The 17,223-nt window shown below is 39.4% G+C and overlaps 2 protein-coding genes across 32 annotated transcripts in view; one reads left to right on the forward strand and one right to left on the reverse strand.

Annotated features, from left to right (window-relative positions):
- The window catches only part of LOC125779273 (uncharacterized), an 854,525-nt gene that overhangs the window by 159,124 nt on the left and 678,178 nt on the right, over window positions 1–17,223 (reverse strand). The window lies entirely within an intron of this gene.
- The window catches only part of LOC105222136 (retrovirus-related Pol polyprotein from transposon 412), an 82,431-nt gene that overhangs the window by 19,351 nt on the left and 45,857 nt on the right, over window positions 1–17,223 (forward strand). For 8 of the 31 annotated variants that reach the window (XM_049460498.1, XM_049460488.1, XM_049460490.1 and 5 more), the window contains exon 2: window positions 16,692–16,860. The exons of 1 other annotated variant lie outside the window; for it this stretch is intronic. In XM_049460498.1, coding sequence (XP_049316455.1) covers window positions 16,692–16,860 — 169 coding nt within the window. Of the gene's footprint in view, window positions 1–10,989; window positions 11,183–14,692; window positions 15,191–15,541; window positions 15,671–16,675; window positions 16,861–17,223 lie in introns of those variants that run through there. 22 more of the 31 variants (XM_049460471.1, XM_049460481.1, XM_049460474.1 and 19 more) reach the window with 14 other exon arrangements.

The raw sequence follows: 17,223 nt of genomic DNA on the forward strand, positions 1-17,223 counted from the left end.
TGATGTCTCCCATTGAACACTTCCATAGTGAGACGCGCATGCTACCAATAAGGAGCATAATCTACTCCTCTCCAGGCAGTTCCTGCTGGGTTGTTTCCGTAGGAATCATCCCTGCAGCCATCCTGTTGGAAGCGGAACCGCTTCCCAGGAGCATCAAGAGGTCATTACTCGACTATGTCGACGACATCGAACAGTACGCCGACCAGACTTCGGACGCAACAAACTTTCGACAGGCACTGACCGCCATTCACAGTGGAGCCATCAACACCTTCACCGACTCCCTTCCCGTGAATGGCGTTCTTGGAGTCAAACCACCACCTATTGCAGACGAAGAGCTCCAGTTGCCGCGAGAAACGCGAGTGACCCTAGCGCAACTTCGTTCTGGAAATTGTAGCAGGTTAAATTCCTACTTATCCAGAATCGACCCCGACATACCTAATGTATGTCCTGCATGCAACGAGTCCCCGCATGACACTGGCCACCTCTTTGCATGCCCCACAAACCCTACCCATGTAACACCTTCCTCCCTTTGGTCCGACCCCGTCGAAACAGCACGTTTCTTGGGCCTACCGTTAGATGACCTCGACGACAACACAAACAACCCTTACCATCCTAACGGGGATTAACAACAACAACAACATGTCATACCATCCTAACGGGGATTAGCTAACCGTTAACAACAACAACATGCCATAGCAAGACTTTTCAACAGCTTCGATGGACATTATCTTGAAGCAACGCATATATGGTGCTGTTAGCATTCAATGTAGAGGCGTGAGTATCGAAGTTGACAACACATGGATCGTACCATATTCGCCACTGTTGTCTAATTCACATTCAAAATTCATGTCTATGTTGTGTACTGCAGTTTGGTGTAATCGATAAAATACGTTTGTAAGTACGTCACCAAAGGAAGCAACATGGCGATTATTGGTATTGAACGGTCGATACGTGTACTGCAATAAAGCGCTTTGTAGGATATTTAGTTTTGCAATTCATGAACGTTTTCCGACTGTTGTGCGTCTCGCAGTTAATTTGGAGAATGGCCAAAGAGTGTATTTCAACCCAGAGAATACAGTATAGCCAGTGGAAACATCGCCAGCAACAAAATTAACATTGACGAGTTTTTTCTTAACTTTCGTCAGTGATGTGTTTGTGAGAACATCGCTCTATTCGAAAATACCTTGATATTGTACATGGAATGCATCGTCGAATAGTTACGCAGAAAGCAAGGCCAACTAGTAGATTGACATCCAGGTGTCTTATCAACTAATTCCTTAGGACGAAATTACACAATCCACCCGAAAAACGACGATTGTTTCTACCTTCGGTTGCTATTGATTAATGTACGCGGTTCAACTTTATTTGAGTCATTGCTTACTGTGAATGGTATATGGGAATATGTGCAAGTTTTGGAGAAGTAAGCCAGCAATTACAAATGCTGGAACACGCTAATCACTGGCATGAAAATGAAGTTCGCATACTTTTCAACATAAACCTCGACATTGTCAAAGACATTTTACATCGTATTCGCTAAAAATTGGAAATGGAAATTTCGGTTGATACTTCCGGTGGTTCGATATCAATTCTATCTTCCCTTTATCAATTCACGAAGGATGAACTCATCACAAATGTTCGGAAATTGGCCGAATTATCATAACTACGATTCCTTAAGTGCACGCACAATGTTAGCTGCCAAAAATACCGATGTTGTTGACTTCAACTGGAAGATTCAAAGTCAAGTTCCGGGAGACTTGCGCTCATACAAATCGATCGATCGTCTTGACTATGAAGACGACACCGTGAATTATCCAATGGTATTCCTAAATTCTTTGGACAGGCTTGGTATGCCACCGCATCATTTGCGTCCCAAAGTAGGATCTGTCGTTATTATGTTTCCCAATCTTCATGCGCCGAAACTGTGTAATGGAACCCGACTGATTGTGACGCACTTATAGAGTACAAAGGGACAGAATGCTTGATCCAACGAATTCCTTTGAGTTCTAAGGATTTGCCATTTCAGTTCAAACGTATTCCGTTTCCAGTGAAAATTGAATTTGAGATGACAGTCAACAGGACCTAAAGATAGTCGCATAGTGTGAGGCATAATTTTGGAAATGCTATGTTTTTCATATGGCCGTAGCGTGCTCAGGAGTTGGAAAACCATCTTTTCTGTACACCGGAACAGAAACCGAAAAATGTTGTTTATAAAGCTGCGTTACATTGAACAAAAATGAAACGATAAATTTAACTTTCTTTTCATTTCAAACTACATAATTTCACGCAGGACAACGGTTGCGGGGTCTTCTCTTCTTTACTGGCGTAGACACCGCTTACGCGATTATAGCCGAGTCAACAACAGCGCGCCAGTCGTTTCTTCTCTTCGCTACGTGGCGCCAATTGGATATTCCAAGCGAGGCCAGGTCCTTCTCCACTTGGTCCTTCCACCGGAGTGGAGGTCTTCCTCTTCTTCTGCTTCCCGCGGCGCTGTCTTTTAATTCGCTGAACTATGTCAATGTCGTCGTATATCTCGTACAGCTCATCGTTCCATCGAATGCGATATTCGCCGTGGCCAACGCGCAAAGGACCATAAATCTTTCGCAGAACTTTTCTCTCGAAAACTCGCAACGTCGATTCATGGGTTGTTGTCATCGTCCAAGCCTCTGCACCATATAGCAGGACGGGAATAATTAGTGAAATATAGAGTTTGGTTTTTGTTCGTCGAGAGAGGACTTTACTTTTCAATTGCCTACTCAGTCCGAAGTAGCACCTGTTGGCAAGAGTAATCCTGCGTTGGATTTCCAGGCTGACATTGTTGGTGGTGTTTACGCTGGTTCCAAGATAGACGAAATTATCTACAACTTCAAAGTTATGACTGTCAACAGTGACGTGAGAGCCAAGTCGCGAGTGCGACGACTGTTTGTTTGATAACAGGAGATATTTCGTCTTGCCCTCGTTCACTGCCAGACCCATTTGCGTTGCTTCCTTGTTCAGTCTGGAGAAAGCAGAACTAACGGCGCGGGTGTTGAGACCGATGATATCAATATCATCGGCATACGCCAGCAGCTGTACACTCTTATAAAAGATTGTACCTGCTCGATTCAGTTCTGCAGCTCTAATAATTTTCTCCAGCAGCAGATTGAAAAAGTCGCATGATAGGGAGTCGCCTTGTCTGAAACCTCGTTTGGTATCGAACGGCTCGGAGAGGTCCTTTCCGATCCTGACGGAACTTTTCGTGTTGCTCAACGTCAGTTTACACAGCCGTATTAGTTTTTCGGGGATACCAAATTCAGACATCGCGGCATAAAGACAGCTCCTTTTCGTGCTGTCGAAAGCAGCTTTGAAATCGACGAATAGGTGGTGTGTCGATTCTCCTTTCACGGGTCTTTTCCAAGATTTGGCGCAGGGTGAATATCTGGTCGGTTGTTGATTTACCAGGTCTGAAGCCACACTGATAAGGTCCAATCAGTTTGTTGACGGTGGGCTTTAATCTTTCACACAATACGCTCGATAGAACCTTGTATGCGATGTTGAGGAGGCTTATCCCACGGTAGTTGGCGCAGATTGTGGGGTCTCCTTTTTTATGGATTGGGCATAGCGCACTTAAATTCCAATCGTTGGGCATGCTTTCATCCGACCATATTTTGCAAAGAAGCTGATGCATGCTCCTTATCAGATCTTCGCCGCCGTGTTTGAATAGCTCGGCCGGCAATCCGTCGGCCCCTGCCGCTTTGTTGTTCTTCAGGCGAGCAACTGCTATTCGAACTTCTTCATGGCCGGGTAATGGAACATCTGCTCCATCGTCATCGATTGGGGAATCGGGTTCGCCTTCTCCTGGTGTTATGTGTTCACTGCCATTCAGCAGGCTGGAGAAGTGTTCCCTCCATAATCTAAGCATGCTCTGGTCATCGGTGGCTAGATTACCTTTGGGGGTTCTACAGGAGTATGCTCCGGTTTTGAAACCTTCTGTAAGCCGCCGCATTTTTTCGTAGAATTTTCGAGCATTACCCCTGTCGGTCAGCTTATCAAGCTGTTCGTACTCACGCAATTCGGCCTCTTTCTTCTTCTGTCTGCAAATGCGTCTCGCTTACCTCTTCAACTCTCGGTATCTATCCCATCCCGCACGTGTTGTGGTCGATCGTAACGTTGCGAGGTAGGCAGCCTGTTTTCTCTCCTCTGCGACACGGCACTCCTCGTCGTACCAGCTGTTCTTTTGCACTTTCCGAAAACCAATGGTTTCGGTTGCAGCTGTACGTAAGGAGTTTGAAATGCCGTCCCACAGTTCCCTTATACCGAGTTGTTGATGAGTGCTCTCAGAGGAGGAGTGCAAGCCGAGTAGAAAATCGTTCGGCTGTCTGTTGTGATTGCAGCTTCTCGACGTCGAACCTTCCTTGTGTTCGTTGGCGTGCGTTTTTTGCTGCACAGAGGCGGGTGCGAATTTTGGCTGCAACAATATAGTGGTCCGAGTCAATGTTAGGTCCTCGGAGCGTACGCACATCTAAAACACTGGAGACGTGTCTTCCGTCTATCACAACATGATCGATCTGGTTGGTGGTTTTTCGATCCGGAGACAGCCAGGTAGCTTGATGTATTTTCTTATGCTGGAATCTAGTACTACAGATAACCATATTTCGGGCCCGGCGAAGTCGATCAGCCTCAACCCATTTGGGGATGTTTCCTCATGGAGGCTGAATTTACCGACCGTAGTGCCAAAGATACCTTCTTTGCCCACCCTGGCGTTGAAGTCGCCAAGCACGATTTTGACATCGTGGCGGGGGCATCTCTCATAAGTGCGCTTCAAGCACTCATAAAAAGCATCTTTGGTCACATCGTCCTTCTCTTCCGTCGGGGCGTGGGCGCAAATCAGCGATATGTTGAAGAACCTCGCTTTGATGCGGATTGTGGCTAGACGTTCATTCTCCTTTATATGGCCACTGTAGTAAATGTCACAAGGACCTACTCGTTTCTGTCCTTGTCTCGTCCATCGCATTTCTTGGACGGCGGTGATGTCAGCCTTTATCTTTACGAGGACATCTACCAGCTGGGCAGCGGCACCTTCGCAATTAAGGGACCGGACATTCCAGGTGCATGCCCTCAAATCATTGTCCTTATTTCGTTTACCATGGTCGTCATCAAAAGGGGGGTCTCTCATCCGAGGCTGTTTGTTGTTTTTCATTGGGGGTGTTTTTTACGTGGCGGGTCCCAAACCCAGCGCACAACCCTATGCAGGGGATGTTTCGCCTTCTCACTTTAGCTCGCCTTCAAACGGATGTTCTTAGGCTACCCAGAGGATACTTGGTTAAAGACCGGAAGTCGTGAGCTGCTTGAGTCATATGTAAAAAATCGTTTCTGGCCACTCCCAAGTGAATGGCGATCAGAGAACTTTCCTCACTTGCGTGAACTTCTACACATGACTCCATCCTCCGGGGTCAGCTAGTATACGTATATATAATTTAATTAAACGGTAACAAAATTTGTAAAATATATTTATGAAAACTATTTAATTCGCGTCGGTTTTTTTTAACAAGTATCAAGGTTTCTTCTGTTGGGATTGTTGTCATGCTAAAAACGTTAACTTTTTTGTTGCGGTTGTTGCTGTCGTTGTAACGATTATCTAGGCCCTATTTAGAGGAAAGTTGTCTGTCACCGACAGACCGCTAAAAACGTTAACTTTTTTGTTGCGGTTGTTGCTGTCGTTGTAACGATTATCTAGGCCCTGTTTAGAGGAAAGTTGTCTGTCACCGAAATCACTTAACAATAAGCCCAGGAAAAGAGCTGCTTCTGCGTGTTAAGAGGGGAGGGGAGTTAAGAGAGTTGGTTTCATTGGGTATACAAAGAGGCGATTATTGTCATGCGGGGATTCATTGAATGCAGGACATAGGTTTTGTCTATCACCGTCTATTCTCGTTAAGGGGTTTAGATACATTGCCGACTATCGACTTGAGGATTCTGTTGCAGCTCTGTAATTTGGTAGTTATCGCAGTTGTAGGAGGAGTGAAGGAGTGGAGATTAACGAATGTGACACCTAGAATTGTCTGGTTGCTTATCGTCGAAATTAAGATCATCAACGTAAATGCGTAGGTACAATCTGTACTCCTTCGTCCAGTTTGTAAATAAAGAGGTTATGGATTTGACAGGGTAGAGTTTTAGAATCCTTGCTGTGAAGAAAGTTTTAAGAGATAGGCGATAAGCGCATGCCATCAAATCTATTGCCCAACGCCGTTATTGTACAATCATCTGTGCATAAGGTAATAGAAACTCCTTCTGGTGGTTTAGGAGTTTCGAAATGTAGTAATTAATTTAGCTTGATCACCTCTTCAGCTCTGGTGAGAGGGTAGTTTGTTCGATGTTATTAAGCGGTGTATGGTTGACTGTATCAAAAGCTTTTGACAAGTCCAACGCTATGAGGACAGTCCTCTCACAGGGGGTTTCTGTAGAGGCCACGAGCTATCTGTGCACTTTACGGAAGCTGTATTGGTGTTAGGCTAAGCTTAGAGGGTGTGTGCAAGTCGTTAGTAGCCAGTTCTCAAATGTTTTAACGAATGGGAAACCGAGAATTATCGGGAAACACTGCTTGGCGACTTTAACGCCAGGGTGGGCAAAGAAGGTATCTTTGGCACGACGGTCGGTAAGTTCAGCCTCCACGAGGACATATCCCTAAGTGGGTTGCGGCTGATCGACATCGTCGGAGCCCGAAATATGGTTTTCTGTAGTACTAGAAGCCAGCATTAGAAGATTCATCAAGCTATCTGGCCGTCTTCGGATTGAAAAGTCACCAACCAGATCGATAATGTTGTGATATACGAAAGACACGTCTCCAGTGTTTTAGACGTGCGTACGCTCCGAGGTCATAACATCGACTCGGACCACTATCTTGTTGCAGCAAAAAACGCACGCCAACAAACACAAGAAAGGTTCGACGTCGAGAAGCTGCAATCACAACAGATAGCCGAACGATTTTCTACTCGGCTTGCACTTCTGCTCTCTGAGAGCACTCGTCAACATCCCGGTATAAAAGAACTGTGGGACGGCATTTCAAGCTCCTTACGTACAGCTGCAACCAAAACCATTGGTTTTCGAAAAATCCAAAAGAACAGCTGGTACGACGAGGAGTGCCGTGTTGCAGCGGAGAGAAAACAGGCTGCCTACCTCACAACGACCACAACACGTGCGGGATGGGATAGACACCGAGAGTTGAAGAGGGAAGCGAGACGCATTTGCAGAAAGAAAAAGAAAGAGGCCGAAATGCGTGAGTATGAAGAGCTTGATAAACTGGCCGACAGGAGTATTGCTCGAAAATTCTACGAAAAGATGCGGCGGCTAACTGAAGGTTTCAAGACCGGAGCATACTCTTGTAGAACCCCTAAAGGTGATCTAGTGATCGATGCCCAGAGCATACTTAAATTACGGAGGGAACACTTCTCCAGCCTGCTAAATGGCAGTGAACGCATAACGCTAGGAGAAGGCGAACCCGATTCCCCAATCGATGACGATGGAGCAGACGCTCCATTGCCCGACAATGAAGAAGTTCGAATAGCAATTACCCGTCTGAAGAAAAACAAGGCTTCGGGAACCGATTGATTACTGGCCGAGCTATTGAAACACGGCGGCGAAGAACTGATAAAAAGCATGCCTCAGCTTCTTTGTAAAATATGGTCGGAAAGCATGCCCAACGATTGGAATTTAAGTGTGGTCTGCCCAATCCATAAAAAGGGAGACCCCACAATATGCGCCAACTACAGTGGGATAAGCCTCTTTAACATTGCGTATAAGGCTCTATCGAGCGTATTGTGTGAAAGATTAAAGCCCACCGTCAACAAACTGATTGGACCTTATCAGTGTGGCTTCAGACCTGGTAAATCAACAACCGACCAGATATTCACCATGCGCCAAATCTTGGAAAAGACCTGTGAAAGGAGAATCGACACTCACCACCTATTCGTCGATTTCAAAGCTGCTTTCGACAGCACGAAAAGGAGCTGTCTTTATGCCGCGATGTCTGAATTTGGTATCCCCGCAAAACTAATACGGGTGTGTAAACTGACGTTGAGCAACACGAAAAGCTCCGTCAGGATCGGGAAGGACCTCTCCGAGCCGCTCGATACCGGACGAGGTTTCAGACAAGGCGACCCCCTATTGTGCGACTTTTTCAATCTGCTGCTGGAGAAAATTATTAGAGCTGCAGAACTGAATCGAGCAGGTACAATCTTTTATAAGAGTGTACAGCTGCTGGCGTTTGCCGATGATATTGATATCATCGGTCTCAACACCCGCGCCGTTAGTTCTGCTTTCTCCAGACTGAACAAGGAAGCAACGCAAATGGGTCTGGCAGTGAACGAGGGCAAGACGAAATATCTCCTGTCATCAAACAAACAGTCGTCGCACTCGCGACTTGGCTCTCACGTCACTGTTGACAGTCATAACTTTGAAGTTGTAGATAATTTCGTCTATCTTGGAACCAGCGTAAACACTACCAACAATGTCAGCCTGGAAATCCACCGCAGGATTACTCTTGCCAACAGGTGCTACTTCGGACTGAGTAGGCAATTGAAAAGTAAAGTCCTCTCTCGACGAACAAAAACCAAACTCTATAAGTCGCTCATAATTCCCGTCCTGCTATATGGTGCAGAGGCTTGGACGATGACAACAACCGATGAGTCGACGTTGCGAGTTTTCGAGAGAAAAGTTCTGCGAAAGATTTATGGTCCTTTGCGCGTTGGCCACGGCGAATATCGCATTCGATGGAACGATGAGCTGTACGAGATATACGACGACATTGACATAGTTCAGCGAATTAAAAGACAGCGGCTACGCTGGCTAGGTCATGTTGTCCGGGTGGATGAGAACACTCCAGCTCTGAAAGTATTCGACGCAGTACCCACCGCAGGAAGCAGAGGAAGAGGAAGACCTCCACTCCGGTGGAAGGACCAAGTGGAGAAGGACCAGGCCTCGCTTGGAATATCCAATTGGTGCCACATAGGGAAAAGAAGAAACGACTGGCGCACTGTTATTAACTCGGCTATAATCATGTAAGCGGTATCTACGCTAATTAAGAAGAAAACGAAAGTAGCTCGCACACTTCTTCGGGTCCGAGGAGAGACGGCCGTCGAGTGGTATATTGACACGGTTATCGTCAGGACTCTTAAGATCAGACAGTATTTTTGGAAAAGCAATATACGTTTTTTGAAAAAATTCGTTTATTATTAAATACGTTAAAAGATAATAAAGTGCAATTAAAAGCAATAGTTGATTGTAGCTCGAAAAAAGTGTGCGAAAAAGTTAAGAATATTAGAAAAATGTATAGCAAACTGTGCGTTCTTTGTTTTCTGCTATCTAAAAATATTAAAATTTGTTCTTGTTAACCCGTGATGTGTAAACGGATAGGAGGCGGCAGACTTCAAGCGACATCTGTCAAGCAATAGCAAAAATCGGCCATTTTTAACCAGTGTTGCCGACTCAAATTTGGTAAATTCAGCTAAATGCACCAAATTTTTGTGCATTACTAATTTGCATTAACATGGGTCAACTGCGCAAGTTAATTCAAATTAAGCCCGCTAAAACATACGAAAGAAAATTTCTTAATACATCAGTCGTATATGGTGATTGGCATTATGACGTGCGATAGTTTTTAAAATCCTCATTCTTTGGGTCGTATTTTTAGGTCGCAATAGATGTGGAACCAGAGTTCGTAAAACCATCAAAATACGCTCTTGCTCTGATGAGTAATATTCCGCAAGAGGACATCATTTCAAATACTCAGGAGCGCAAGCTTAACTAACATTCTCATCACAAAAAAACTCCTCACGTATTTGGCTCACTCATATATTAGCATGAGCGAGCATTTTTAAAAGATAACTATTTGCCTAACGCATCATCTTTATTTTTATCGCTCTGAGTGTTCAAGTGATGCGAAAAATAAAACTCATCTTTTAAATTATTTACATACACACAATACAACTTAAATTAACGGTTAATCATGCATGTACCCAAAACTGTTAATATTTACACCAACAACAATTAAACTTTAACATAAATTTATAAATATACATACTCTAAGAGAATAAGAAATTGCTCAAGAGCACTCTCTGCTGCATCACTGAGTTTATCAGCGATACAAAATACTGAGTGCTGAAACCTGAGATGAGAAAAAGAAACTTAGCGCTCTTGTGAGGAGTATTATTTTGAGGAGCACGTACGTTTGCGGTAAATATTAGAGCGAAAAGATAAGATAAGTATTAAAGAGAAATATTCTAGAAGAGCACTCTTTCCTTTGAACTCACAATTGAGGAAATCAAAATTTATTGCTCCTCAATTGTGTTGTACTGAGGAGGAAGATAGAAATTTTACTTCTCAGTGATGAGTATTTGCGAACTCTGTGTGGAACTATCAAAACTGTTACAAATTTTCATTAAACGAACAAATGCTAATTAAATATCAAAATGGATCCGACTTTTTTTTTTTGAGATCTACTGAAATTGATGGAGATGAAATAATAGTGCGGATAGTTACTAATATCCCTGACAGACGACAGCGTTAATTTGCATTAGCGGGCTTACATTTTACATTTACTTGCGCTTTTGATCCATGTTAATGCAAATTTGTTATGCACAAGAATTTTGTGCATTTAGCTGAATTTTCCAAATTTGAGTAGGCAACAACGATTTTTGCTATTTTTTGACAGATGTCGCTTGAAGTCTGCCGCCTCCTTTGCGTTTACAGCACCAAAGGTGAGCAGTTTTATATTGCTAATTAAATTACACTGATCAAAATTTGTATTTTTTTTGTCACCTGAAAATTTATATCAAATTTTGAATATACTAGGGCCACCAAATAATAATATATCAATGAAAAAAAAAATGTACACATCATGTTTTCTTGTGACATCAAAACATATAGTTTCGTAAAAAGTACAAAATTTAGCCACACTTACAGAATTATTTCCTAATATCTAATATATACTTATGATTTTCTTGAATATTTGGCTTTCAGTAGGTCCCTTTTAAGTCTCCAACAATAGCTAGCATTCCTGGACGCTTATCCATTAAGGAAATGGTTTGATGGAACCCCTCACCTTGTTCGTCCCTCACAGCACCCAAATTTGTCGGAAAGAAATCCAGATGAGAGTCCAGCATATTTATTTTCAAGGACATATTAAACCCCAAAGCTTTAAATGATATCATATGTAAGTTCATTTACTATATCTTTGTAATTTTCCGCTTTATGGTTACCTAGAAAATTTTGAACAATATTCACAAAACATTTCCAGGCGAGTTTTTCTTGATCATTCAGTTTTCTTCAAAGCCCTTATCCTTCGTCAATTGCCGTATTTGTGGGCCTACAAATATTCCGTCTTTGATTTTCGTAGTAATACCTTTTGTTTGAGTCTAACAAAAATAACAATCACTTACATGATCCTTTGGTTCCGTCCAAATCATTGGTATAGCAAATGCGAAATGTCTAGGTTCTTGTTTAGCCCAACCTAAAAGGAGCCTCACACACGTTACACAACATTTATGTGGAACCCAGGATTTGTCTTGATTCCTCACAGGAAAACCAAAATAGTCTAAATAGCACTGTTCAATTAGTGATGTGAAATTTCGACGCTGAGATGTAAAAGTTAATTCTCCTCACACATAACAAAAAATTTTCCCGGTTGTTCAAACACTTTCGTGGCATATTTACGATCTAATTAATGTAAATCAGGGGTGTTGTGGAATCTGATAGTTGTTGGAATCAGAATTGAAACCGATCAAAAAAAGCAGTAGGTGTCATGAATTCAGACATTATTGGTTTGATATTCGAAACAGAATTTTTATTGGTTTTGGGTGTCACGGAAACCAATTTTATCGGTTTTGCTGTCAGAAACAAAACAAGAAGATAGTCGCGCACAGATTTGAAATGTAAGTTAAGAAATCAAGTTATTTTATTGTTACGAATTGATTTATCTTTATTTCTATAGGAGAAAACATAAGAATAAAATGAAACGAAATGTCTTAATTGTTAAGTTTTGGAAAAAATGCGGATATTTAAGGAGGGAGCTTGCTTTAGAGGCTTAAAAAATCTATTTTTTTGATGTTTTTTTGGGAGGTAAAGAAACAATTGATTAAAGCGAAATTTCTAGGGTTTATAGTTATCACAAAAAAAAATGTTACTTTATGTTGTTTAAACATATGTTCAAACTTAACTTTTCTTAGTTTGTTTTATAGCCCTGACAGACGAGCAAAATTAATGCGCCTTAAGCAACGGTAATGCGAATCGAAATTTTATGGTGACAGACGGCAGGCTTGTGCATTTAGACAGCTGATAGTGAAATTTGTTTCTTTATTAAAAAAAAAAGTGAAATAAAAATGAATAAGATAAATTATTAAAAGAAATTTTGGTAATTTTGGAAACTCAATATAAATTTAACGAAAAAATTCGTTTATTATTATCTACGTTAAAAGATAATAGATGGAAATTAATAGCAATAATTGATTGTAATGCAGAAAAAGTGTGCAAAAAAGTTAAGAATATTGGAAAAATGGATAGCAAAAGTGCGACATCTGTCAATAAATAGCAAAAATCGGTCATTTTTGAGCAGTGTTGCCTACTCAAATTTAGTAAATTCAACCAAATGCTCGGAATTCTTGTGCATTACAAACTTGCATTAACATGGGTCAAATGCGCAAATAAATGTAAATTAAGCCCGCTAATGCATATTAGCGTTGTCGTTTGTCAGGGCTATTAGTTTAAATAGAAGATAATTTAATGCCAAAGATAATAAACTTTGCCACAATTCCACACGTTTAGTTTTTTTCAATCCTGCCCGCCAATTAAAAAAATCGTAAAAATGAAAAACCGAGTGAAAGTTTTCGCTTTCTGCCCAAGCGCTCATAAGTATTTGTATCTGCCAGACGCTCGGTCACTATTTCCCTTCTAGCTTCGAGAATATTTTTAATTCCCATCTTTAACTTTAGGGACATATTCTTAGATAATTTTTAAAGAGATTAATTGTTTTTTGCTTAAAAATTCAATTTTTTGAAGCTTCTAAAGCAGGCTCCCCCCTTAAAGAAGATTTACAAAACGTAATAAACGTAACTTGACACCCAAATGCCTCTTTATTCATTCGATAAATATATTCTCTTAAAATCTTTCTTTAATTCGGAACTCATTAAAAACTTTAATAGGATTGCTTCCAAATGTATGCATTTGCAAGCTTTGTCACATTAGTAAACAGCTGGTTCGAATATTGGTTTTGCGTATATTCGAAAAGACGAAAATCCAATCAGATTCTGTGACACCATTGATAATCAGAATTGGTTTGCAATTCTGACAGCTAAGCAATTCTGTCTTGGATTCCACAACACCCCTGAATAAAATGTAATTTAGCAAACACAGTAGTTACAAAGTCGACTAAATGCAGTTATGTAAACAAAGAAACCTATATGAGGTCAGAAATGAACATGTAGCTGTCACAAGAACACTGGATGTGATAGAAATAAAACTGTTATATATTTTCAATGAGGGTACACCAACATAAACAAAAATCATAACAAAGTTCGTGTCACAAAAACAGTGTTTACCAGTGTTATTTGCAAGTATATTACAAAGCAAAAAATTTTAATATTTTTAGATGGCAGAAAATAAACAGCCCACAGTTTGCTAACCATTTTCCAATATTCTTAACTTTTTCGCATACTTTTTTCGCATTACAATTAATTATTGCTTTCACTCTATTATCTTTGAACGTAGTTAATAATAAACGTATTTTTTCGTTAAATTTATATTAATTTTCCATTCATTTTTGTTTCACTTTTTTTTTAATAAATAAACAAATTTCACAATCAGCTGTCTAAATGCACAAGTCTGTCGTCTGTCACCATAAAATTTCTATGCTTAATGCGTATTAATTTTGCTCGTTTGCCTCTATCTGAAGGTATGTTACATGACGGTCTTGCATTATCAGTTCACGTACGGCATCGATGTTTTCTGGCCAACGACCTTCACGGAATTCGTCTTTGAGCGAGTGTCGGCCACGATTGAATTCGTTGTACCAGTTTTTCACAGTGCTATAGGATGGTGCTTCATAGCCATACAAAGATTTTAGTTCATCGATGCACTTTTGTCGTGATAATCCACGTCGAAAGTTGTGAAAAATGATCGCACGAAAATGTTCACGAGTTAATTCCATTTTTTGGCCGAAATGAATTCTTTAATTCCCTGTAAATAAAACAATTCACGATTAAATGACAAAACGTTCTGAGTGATGTTACGCTAAAAAATGTCAAACTTTCCAATGGAAATGTCAGATTGCACCTGGCAACACTTAGTGTTGCCTAGGCCAAAAATATATATAGCAGCCCTCGTAACATATGCATAAAATTTAAAATAAGCTGTGACCCTCAAAATTACGATTCTGATCACACACAAGAAATAGGCACGGGGGTAGCGAACCGCATCACCGATATCGACCAAACGATAAGAGACTAAACAAAGTATTCTTTATTAAATTAAATTTGAAAATGTGTATGTCTTTAACCTTTCAAATATTTTTTTTTATAGATGTATTCCATTGATTGATTTCTTGTTTTTGTTCTTTATTAATAAAATATAAAATTAAAAAAAAAATTATTCACATTTTAATAAATTTATCTTTTACGATTTGCATTTTTCATTCGAATGACATTTCGAACGAACGGAAACGTTTATACAGAAGTGTTACGATCACTTGTGTCAAAATTCGAAATACAGCTATTTACGTGACGAGTTCACGGATGTAACGATTCGACTCCAGCTAAATGCACGAAATTTTTATGCATTACTAATTTGCATTAATATGGATCAAATGCGCAAGTTAAGCCCGCAAATTAGGTCTGTCGTCTGCCAAGGCTATTAGGCTCGAAAAAATATATAAGGCCAGCATCCAATTATTATACGAGTACATACCGAAAAAGTGGGAAAAAAGTTAAATTAGTGTATATTAGCAAGGACACTACATCACAAACACACATAGAATATAGCACGATTATTGATTTTCTGTCCAATGGCAGCATTGACGGCATTATGTGCATGATTATACAAGTAGCATCATATAGCTCAGCGAAACACATAAGCTACGCAAATAGATGCTCTCATCAGGAAGGTGTCTTTTTCCCACTTTTATAAGTGGTGGCGCTGAATTGTAAGGGAAGTTTCCTTCAGATACACTTATGTATGTACATATGTATAAATATTACTATAAAAGTACAGAGTATTTTTTGAATGTTATAACTTTTATGATTTTTTTATCCCAATAAATAATTCAATATTATAAATCTTTAGGGATATACAATATTTTATTTCCTGAACAGGGTATATTAAGTTCATCACGATTATTGTAATACTCAGAAGTAAATATCGGAGACCCTGTAAAATATATACATATGTACATAAGGGCTAAAAATATATAAATCTGAGTCGATTTAGGCATGTTCTTCTGTCAGTATGTATATGCGCGAATTAGTCTCTCACTTTTTGAGATATTGATGCGAAATTTTGATCGTTTCTTTTTCTTCCCATGAAGCTGCCCATTTGTCGGAACCGTTGATATCGGAAAACTATAGCATATATCTGCAATACAAACTGACTGATCATGATCAAATTCATGTGAGGAATCTTTTGAATTTGTGAAGGATATTATACATATGTACTCGTATGTAGTTTCAGTTAACCGAAGTTAACATTTTTTTATTTGAAATATGTTTATACCAAGAACGATAGAATACAAGATTACGACGACCGCCATTACGAAACGTCATAGTTCCGTGTTGAGAAGAACAAGAGTGAAAAGCTGTCAAATGGCTTGCAAATTGTAAACAGAAAAGTAAACACTTTTGTAAATTTGCAAAATATTATTAATTCTTTCGATTTTAATGAAAAGTTTTAGTGAAGCGATTGAATATTGTTGAGTGAAAAGATTTGAATCATTTCTAAAGAAATATATCGGCCTATTGATAATAAAATTGTCTATTAAGTTGTGATTCAAATGGAGAAGACGTTTCTTGTGTTGTATATAAATATATACATATATTATAAGTTCGGATGTATCAGATGTTCATAATATCTTCATCTCTAAAGTGATCTCTGTATATTAAAGAGGATTTAGTATTAAATATATCATTTCTTTTGCAAAATAACACCCATTTTTTGGCAACTTTTAAATCGGCCGGAAAACTGAAAAAACTCGTTTTCGATCCTTTAATTGCATAATAATTATTACAACAAGCCACTGCACATTTCATTTTAAAAAATTAATATATGCTTAGAAATTTAAATAAATACAACAGTACACTTTCACTGGTTTTCTTCATTTGAACAATTTCTACTCTATTTATTGTGGATGTCCCTAAAACTACTTATATCTTTTCTTGCAACAATATTCTAAACATTCCACTGAAATTTTTCCTGCAAAGACGAATGAATTAATATTATTTTGGGAATTTCCAAAAGTGTTTACTTTTCTGTTTACAATTTGTATGCATTTCTATGCTTGTTCTTCTCAACGCAAAACTGTTACGTCATGAAATTGTTGCACAATGTATTTGTTTTTGTAAGAATTGTCACGAGCTAAACCGAAAAAAACTAACGGTAAACTAGTGTCGTAATCTTATATTCTATCATTCTTGGTTTATACCAATAACCAATATACAATAATTAGTGTTTGATTCTTGCAGTTTCTAAAGGACATACTCGACTTTGGTGTCGAAAAATCATCAATAAACGGTGAAATCGACAGCATGATAAGTGCAATAATAAATAATATTCGTTTACAACCGTTTTTATATCTGATTTTGCACATTTATTTAAATCATATTCAATCTACATCCCAGAGCAGTTTGAACGGTGAGCATTTTACTTCATTTTTAAACAACTTAAAATTTACATATATATAAATTATTAAAATAAAATGGTTTATACATAAGGATGGAAAAGTAATATGTATGTTCATAAGTTGAATCTTATATCAAGAGAAATCATTATTTATAACGGGTGATTTTTTTGAGGTTAGGATTTTCATGCATTAGTATTAGACAGATCACGTGGGATTTCAGACATGGTGTCAAAGAGAAAGATGCTCAGTATGCTTTGACATTTCATCATGAATAGACTTACTAACGAGCAACGCTTGCAAATCATTGAATTTTATTACCAAAATCAGTGTTCGGTTCGAAATGTGTTTCGCGCTTTACGTCCGATTCATGGTCT

This window comes from Bactrocera dorsalis, chromosome 6 (genome assembly GCF_023373825.1).
Source record: "Bactrocera dorsalis isolate Fly_Bdor chromosome 6, ASM2337382v1, whole genome shotgun sequence".
NCBI lineage: Eukaryota > Metazoa > Arthropoda > Insecta > Diptera > Tephritidae > Bactrocera > Bactrocera dorsalis.